This window comes from Nicotiana attenuata, unplaced genomic scaffold (assembly GCF_001879085.1).
Source record: "Nicotiana attenuata strain UT unplaced genomic scaffold, NIATTr2, whole genome shotgun sequence".
Taxonomy (NCBI): domain Eukaryota; kingdom Viridiplantae; phylum Streptophyta; class Magnoliopsida; order Solanales; family Solanaceae; genus Nicotiana; species Nicotiana attenuata.
Window position 1 is genome coordinate 291,202 of NW_017670849.1, and position 8,842 is coordinate 300,043.

At 36.9% G+C, this 8,842-nt stretch overlaps 1 protein-coding gene across 2 annotated transcripts; it reads right to left on the reverse strand.

Moving 5' to 3' along the window:
* Positions 1-4,711: 4,711 nt before the first annotated feature.
* LOC109243890 (acyl carrier protein 1, chloroplastic-like) lies at positions 4,712-7,918 on the reverse strand. Of its 2 annotated transcripts, none has more exons than XM_019410904.1 (4): positions 7,664-7,918; positions 7,008-7,118; positions 5,770-5,892; positions 4,712-5,119 (listed from the first exon to the last, which is right to left on the reverse strand). In XM_019410904.1, exons 1-4 carry the CDS (start codon positions 7,718-7,720, stop codon positions 4,994-4,996), a joined length of 417 nt encoding a protein of 138 aa, XP_019266449.1. In that variant the 5' UTR covers positions 7,721-7,918; the 3' UTR covers positions 4,712-4,993. The 2 variants fall into 2 exon arrangements, with proteins under 2 accessions (XP_019266449.1, XP_019266448.1); XM_019410903.1 differs by having other exon boundaries at positions 7,005-7,118; positions 7,664-7,916.
* Between the last annotated feature and the right edge of the window lie 924 nt (positions 7,919-8,842).

Sequence of the window (8,842 nt, forward strand, 5' to 3'; positions counted from 1 at the left end):
CAATACCTAAATAAGAGTACTTGTAAATACATTGTCCTAAATAAGAATACATTATATCTAAATTAATTTGTTCTTGCTTTATTTATATAGATGGAACATCGTACTTGGATGTACAATAGAAATTATCCTATTCGGCGGGGATTGCGGGAGTATTTTGTAGAAGGGGTTGGTGAATTTATTAGACACGTATCACTTCCGCATTACATAAATGAAGGAGTAATTAGGTGCCCTTGTGTTAGGTGCGACTGTATGAAGTTTGAAAAACCGGAGGAAGTTAAGGTTCATCTTTATAGTAAGGGGTTTATAGAGAATTACTTTGTGTGGACTTGTCATGGAGAGATCGATGGTAGCCATAGGATATTTCATAACGATTGGGTGTAGGGTGAAAGTAGTAGGTCAGTGGAGAATACAAATCGTGATTCTAGAATTCATGATATGGTTGCGGATGCTTTTGGGATACACTTTGGGTTTGAGTCCAACGAAAATGTTGAACAAACTCCTAATGATGACGCAAAACGTTTTTATGAAGCTTTAGAGGAAGCTAGTCGTCCACTACGTAACGGAAGTTCGCACTCTGAGTTGTCTGTTGCAGTTAGATTACTAAGTATGAAATCTGATTGGAATATTTCTCAAGGAGCCATGGACTCCTTCATTGACCTTATGCGTGAACTAGTTGGCCCTGATATCGAATTACCTAGTGATTTCTACAAGGCAAAGAGATTAGTTTCTAAGTTAGGACTTTCGTCATTGAGAATTGATTGTTGTGAAGATGGTTGCATGTTATATTATAAAGATGATGCAGGTTTGGACAGTTGTAAATTTTGCGGAAAGCCTCGTTTCAAGAGGCTTTCCAGTGGGAATATGGTCGCTATCAAGTCGATGCATTATTTACCTCTTATACCTAGGTTAAAGAGGTTATATGCGTCGATGAGTTCTGCTCCTCATATGAGATGACACATTGAAAATAGAAGACCACCTGGTGTTATGTGTCATCCTTCAGATGGAGAAGCTTGGAAGCACTTTGATAGGACATATCCAGATTTTGCTAGTGAACCAAGGAATGTTCGATTAGGTCTGTGTGCGGATGGCTTCACGCCTTTTTCTGTATCTGCCACACCATATTCATGTTGGCCTGTCTTTCTTACACCTTATAATCTACCACCCGAGTTGTGCATGACTAGTCCATACATATTCTTAAATTGTATTATCCCCGGTCCACGTAATCCGAAAAGTTTGATTGATGTATATTTGCAACCTTTGATTGATGAGCTAAAACAATTGTGGTACAATGGTGTTGAAACATATGACATATCAACCAAGCAGAATTTCATTTTTCGTGCTAATTTAATGTGGACAATTAATGATTTTCCTGCGTATGGAATGTTGTCTGGGTGGATGACTGCTGGTAAGCTAGCTTGTCCTTACTGCATGGAAAATAGTAAAGCGTTCACTTTGAAATATGGCCGAAAGTAATCATGGTTTGATTGTCATCGTCAATTCTTGCCTCCTGATCATGAGTTTAGAAGGATGAAAAATGCATACAAAAGGAATAAATTCGAATGTGATTTCCCACCTCTGATACTTTTAGGTGAGGAAATTTGGGAGAGGGTCCAGAACTTCAGTAAAGTTACTGAAGTCCCACCTTATAGATTCCCCGGATACGGTGTTACCCATAATTTGACGAAACAGAGTATATTTTGGGAGTTGCCCTATTGGAAGGATAATCTTCTCCGTCACAACCTTGATGTCATTCATATTGAGAAGAACTATTTTGACAATTTGTTCAACACGGTGATGGATGTTAAAGGTAAGACAAAGGATAATGCGAAGGCTAGAATGGACTTACAAGAATATTGCAGGCGGCCTGAATTATACTTGCAGACAACAAACAATGGTAAGGTGTTCAAGCCCAAAGAAAGTTATTTTAACTTTTTTTGTTTAGTACAGTTTTACTAAGATATTAATGTATTTTTTTTAAATAAAATTGCAGGTTCATCCCTAGTAATGTTACTACAAGGATCATCACCAAAGCCACCAGAAAGCTTTATGATGGTCCTTATGCGACTTGGAGTGAATTCCCATTCGCTCTCAAGGAGGCAATCTTCAATCAATTTAAGGTATAAATATTCTTTTAAGCAGTATAATCATTTATTAGCTTTTAGCTAATATTATATTATAAGCAGTTAATGCACTTAACTTTTGAATAATTATTAGCTAATAAAAGCTAAGTATAATATATCGAATATAGCTTTTATGATATTTTCATCTAAATATGATATTTCCATATAATACTTGACTTTTGAAATACAGAGCAAGTGTGTATGGGAACACCGCTATAGCGCGAAAGTGGCTGCAATCTTCCATCTCAAAGCTCGAAAGCGGTTGTCCTATTGTTTCTCCAAAGCTAGGCAGTTGAACCAGAAGCCTGGCTGGATGCTTCAGGATTTATGGGATGATTCGCAAAGGCAATGGCTTACAGCAGAGTTCTTAGAGAAGAGCGAAAAAGGAAAGAAAGCCCGGGCATCAGAGAAGGGAGGATCCTTACACACTGGAGGTGCGGTCAGCCTAGGGACGATAAAACGAAGAATGGTACGTAATTGCTTAATTTACTTTAATTTTCTTAGTATATGTATTCTGTTTATTAACTAAAATATATGAGTTTTCAGGAAAAAAAGTTGGGACGTCCGATGAACCAAGATGATCTCTTCAAGGAGACTCATATTGTGAAGAAGAAGAAAGAGACGGACCAAGAAAGGTGGGTCGAGGGCCGAGCCTCGGCTGCACATGTAAGTTTTCACTTTTCATTAAGAATTTTGATTTACTTTTATATAAATTTTGAAATACTAATTCAATGTAATTTTTCTTATAGGGTCGCTTCACAGCTGAAGTGGAGCAATTCATATGCAGTCAGCCACCTAATGAGTCCGGCGCGCCAATCCAACTATCGGACGAGGATGCTGAGAGAATGTGGACGCAGGCTGCTGGCGTCCAAAAGGGGGGAAGGTATACGAGCTTCCTAATATGAAATTCCATCGCTATAAGTGTGGAATGCAAGGAATAGGGACTTCCTCCCAAGCCGAGCAACTTGATGGGGAGAGCCTCTCCTCTATGCGGGAGACTGTGGCAAAGCTCACATCCGAGCTAGAAGCCGCCAAGGAAAGAGAAAGGCTTAGAGATATGCAGTACTCTGGCATGCAAGCTCAGTGCAAGGGCATGCAAGAGCAGATCAAAACTCTCCTAGCTTCTGGCAATTTTCCAATTCCCCGGTCTCGTGAGTCATCGCCAGAGGCTCGCCTTCCCCGTGCTCATTCCCCCCGTCCTCCCCGTGGTCATTCTTCCCATCATCGACAAATAGCCCATTCTAGATACCGTCATGGTGAAGAAAGTTCATCAGACGGTGATGATAATGATGTAGAGAACAATCTTTGAACTTATAAGTTTATGCTAGACAAATACAATTGGTTTTCGAATGGTTCTGTAATAACATTTAACTTATTAGTTTGCTAATTAGCTTAAAGTATAAAGTTCTATTGAACTTTATACTTTGTTCGTTATAATTGTTGTTGTTGTTGTTGTTGCTTGTTGTTGCTGTTGTTGGCATATTTGCCTATTTAGGATTTTGGTAAGCTGGCAGGTGGTGTAGCTGCCAAAAGAGGTAGTTCCTGCCAGCAATATACCAAGAAAAGCGACCAACTTTGGTCGCTATTTGGTCGCATTTCTATTAAAAAAAATAATTTTCTGTGAAATAGTGACCAAGGTTGGTCGCTATTTAACCCAGATTCCCCAAGTAGCGACCAAGATTGGTCGCTATTTACCAGAAAAATAACAATTTCTGGAAATATGGCGACCAGAGTTGGTCGCTTATTAATAAATAAAAAAATTAATTCATGTATTTAGCGACCAAGTTTGGTCGCTTATTTAAAAAAATAATTAAAAAATTTATAGTATAGCAACCAACATTGGTCGCCATTTTTCAGATTTTAAAATATAATATTTCATATACAGACCAAAGTTAGTCGCTACTTCATAATTAATAAATAAATAATAAACGAAATTTACAAAAAGGAGACCAACTTTGGTCGCAAAATTTATAATATTAAAATAATATAGCGACCAAAGTTGGTCGCCAGTGTCTTTACCGGAATATTTGGTCCTTTGACTTGAGAGACCAAAGCGACCAACTTTGGTCCTTAAAGTAAAGAGACCAGCTTAATATCGACCAGGCACGTTTGGTCGCTTTTTGGCCAATAAGCGACCAACACTGGTCGCTTTTTGTGGTCGTTTTTTTCCGGATTTCTAGTAGTGGGCCTAGGATAAGGCATTAAAAAATCGTCGATATGTGGGGTGATCGAACCGACTCATCTACAACTCATCTTTGAAAACAAGATGCGCTCCTACGTGAAGAGGCAGGAAATGAAAGTAAAAGAACCATGCGCATGCATGAAAGAGCGCGCTTTGAGGGAAGAGGGGAAGAAAGACTATAGAAAGGCTAAGTGAAGTACTTATAGGTAGGGTCAAAAGTGTTTTAAAAAGAAAACGAAAACCGATGCTGCCACTTTAGAAGTATCCTAAGAAAACAATCTGGTAAAGGAATTGCTGTTTCATGCTGTTTCTAAAATTAAAGAATGAATACAGCTGCTAATCAAGGAGGCGTATTTTGCATGTTCTACACAGCGGTGTTGAACACCCAAGTAGCAAAAAACTCAGGGAAAAAAATGAAGCTTTGAGTTTCCTTGGACATTAAAGGCTTATCTTGTTCACCATGGAGGTCAATTCTCAAGAACAAACTTGATGTGATAAATAGTATAACTAGTATTGCAGGGTCCAACGGAAAACATATAAGATTGTCCACGAAGGTTCCTCTCTGATAAAATAGTCTTTTAACTAGAGACAGTTCAATATTGCAAACTGCAGCATCTTGAATTGTAAAGAAATAACCAAAATGAGATACCCTAGTGAATGCAACTAGCTGAGGCTCTAAGTTCAGTTCGTCTCAAGCTTTCTTTGAAATGAGATCCTCAATCAGGTCTGCAGCATCTTGAACTGTTGCAATACTCTGAGCACTGTCTTCTTCTACGGAAATGCCAAACTCTTCCTCAAGTCCCATGACTATCTCCACCTGAATAAGAGATTCAACAAAAACAACATAATCAAATCAGTAATAACGAATGTGTTCCTGAGAAGAAGTCTGTTATTTCAAGATGCCTCAGGAAAGTGCAATTGAGGCTTTGTAGAGCAACAAGAGAACATTACTGCTGCTAGTGCTATCCCTTGGGATATTTTTAAAATTTTTGGGTGATAAGTCCATATGAGATTGGTACTATCCACATGCCTCGTGATAACTATCATAGCCAAACCAATATGCCCAGTTAAGGTCCACCTCATTAGGGATCTTCAGGATAATCCTTTTGTTTGAGAACTCCAGGAACAGTTTTTAAATATGGCTCTACTTGTTTCCTAGACATAGAAAGTGTGTGAAACCATATCATCTGGAAGCACAAGGATATACATCTAGCACCTAGCAGCAAAGTTGGTGGTTTTCATTTACGAACCTTTCAAAAAACTATACTTTTTATCCTCTGTAATCAATCTACAACATACAGGATGACAAAAGTGTTATATTAGACAAACTGGCATCAACTAAGAATTCTAAGTAACTTGGCTGAAACCCAAACTGAAATACGTTAATTGTTCTAACTATTTTGCAGAAAGGAGTGAGACACACAACTATGCAAGTGCAACATTTTGCCTTAGTACCAAACAACATACCGTATCAAGAGAATCAGCACCAAGCGCAGCAAACTTTGACTCTCCACTGACTTCAGTTTCAGCAGAAAGAGCCAGTTGTTTCTTCACAATCTCACACACCTTGTTGACCGTCTCTGGCTTAGCCTGCAGAGGCACAACTCTCATTGTTGTTAATAAATTTCATATGAAAAAGAAAAACATGCTGTGTGCTGAATTACTGGCCACGAAATTCCACATCACAGATAGAACAGTGAAATAAGAAAAAAAAGATAATTTAAGGTAAAGAGGTTAATCCCATGAACACTCACAATAACTATAGTGTCAGTACTGATGGAAATAGCTTGTTTAAGAGACGTGAATATACATGTGCACAAACGCTTTAGATCAGTGAAGTCAGAAGTAGAGCAAGTTAATAAGCAGAATTCCTACTTTTTTTCTTTGGCAATGGATTAGTCAATTGCACTTAATTCCCCCGAGAGAGATTTGAAATTAAAAAAAAGTCTTGATAATTTTTTGTTACAAAGCCTTTCTTCCCTACATCGCTAGAAGAAGACTCCCTTTTGGCAGCAAGCAATATCCTTCTGTCAATTTACATTTGTTCCTTATATTGCTTTCCTTAGGTTTCTGTTCGAAATTCAGTAGAGTACCAAGGGAAAAGTGGGGAGTGGCAACAAGGTCGCAAAAAGGTGGTCGCACGTAAGGATGAAGGAGGGGATGGTCAGTTTGCTTACCTTTTTGAAGGAGTTTCTGTCCATTATTTTATAAGAAATATAATTATTTAACAATGTCAATTAGTTCCTGAATGAAATATGGTTTGTCACAACAAACTCAGAATAGGGGAGCTTGAGGGGACAAAACTTCAGGAAAGATCTCCATAATTGTTCTTCTTTTTTGTGCCTTTATCGGTAGAAGAGTCAGAAATCCACAAGCAAAACAAGTCACAGCTAAGATACTACCAGGATTAAGGAAATCTTCCATGAGAAGATGTTATGCCAGGTAGTATCCACTTTATTTTAATTCAGTTTATTCTATATATTTATTATTGCTCTTCACTGTCGATTTAGTGATCTCCATAAATCAACTTAAGATAACTTAACACCAAATTCCCATATTAAACGCTCTAATCATCGGTGCTAAAAATAAAATCCGGCATCAGTTTTGCTCGCAACAAAACAGGCCATATTGCAATGAGTCCCAACAATCATGGATAGAGGTAAAGCAAAAACATAGCAAAACACCCAGTTCCAAGAACGTACTACCGCGCAAGTAATAGTGAGGCGGCGAGTGGCTGGATTCAATCTGATGGAAGAGAAGCTTATCCCCTTGAATGAAAGAGAAGACATCTTCAAATTGGAAACTCGGTTAAGTGCCTGCATTAACAAGAGAACAAAATGTATAGTCATTACAATGACACACACCAATGGGGAGTGGGTAGCTATTTCTCAACTTACTTCTCGAAGCTTCATAAAATGTTACTCCTAATTATTTCTATAGAAAAAGGTGAAATATTTACCTAAAAAATACCAAGAATTATACGTTTTTCCTTGTGTTTCATTGATTACTTGCCCTAATAAAATTACATGAGAAATTTGGTTTCTAATCCTTTGATCAATCATAGAATTAAATCATGAGAGAAATAATAGGACAAGAAACTCTGAAACACACAAAAAAATAAAGAAGAATGAAAATATATTCTAGAGTTTAATATACACATAAAGGAATTAGAAAGCTGTAAAATTAACATTATTTCATTCACAAAAATCATTAAAATGCAATCACATTCAGATAAACTCCACTCCAAATATTTAAAGTCAGATAGACCCACAAAAAGAATTCCGAAAACAAAATCTAGAAAAACATTGCAACAAACAAGAGAAGGAAAAGCTGATCGGAAGTGAAGATCAAAGTGATAAACCTGATTTTGCTTCAAGGAGCATGACATGGTAACAGATGAACCTGTAATAGAAGCCATTTGATGGACGGAAAGAAAGAGAGAGCAAGAGAAAAATAGAGAAAGGATTTGGAGAAAGTAGCGGAGAGCACGAAGAGTGTGCCGGATAGTGAGTGAGAACGAAGAGGAATAGTAACAGGAGCGGAGAAGAGTTGTCCCTTCTTATAGGCCTTTTTTCGGGTTGGGTTTTAGTTGGTTGTTGCTGCATAGATCCTATCGCTTGCTTTTCGAACAACTGTACTAAAGAGGAGTAGTTTCTTTCTTTCTTTCAGCGGCAAAATACCTTTAACACCCTCTAAACTTGACACGAATTATTAGTTACAACATTAAACTATTCGTGGTCTTAATTACTTCTTCAATTTGGCCTTTTGAGAGCCATTACCCTTAAACGCTGATGTGACAAAGAGTGTGAATGCACTCGCCTGCCACGTGGATTTTTTTGTATATGTGGCATTTTTTCTAAAAATATATATATATTTTTATCTTTTTAAGTATGTTACTTTTTTAGATAATTTATTTCGAATACAATTTATAATAAAACTACATTATTTAGATGAAATTTTTTTATTTGGCTAAAAATAATAAAGTTCAAATTCAAAAATTTAGCCTAAATAATATAGTTCTATCCAAGTTTTATTATAAATTGTATCCGAAAAAAATTATCTAAAAAAGTGACATACTTAAAAAGATAAAAGTATATTTTATTTTAAAAAAAAGGCCACATACAGAAAAATCCATGTGGCAGGGGAGTGCACCCACACTCTTTGCCACATCAGCGTCCAGGGAGTGATGGCTCTCAAAAGGCCAAGTTGAGTGGGTAATTAAGACCACAAATTTTTTAAGGTTGTAACTAATAATCCGTGTCAAGTTTAGGGGGGTGTTAAGATATTTTGCCTTCTTTCAGCCTATGCCACTGTCAATTCTCTGAAAATGTTTTGTGCACCAACTTTCTAGGAAATACTGCACGGCCAATATTAAAAATTATTAAATAAATTAGATTATGATCGAGATTGTTTGAACATATTAGATCGTATTGTTTTAATAAATTTCAATTGTCATCTCATTTGTCAATACAATATACTCAATAAAACAATATTTATCAAATTAAAAAAGGAGACTTATATAGTTATGAAAATAACTTTT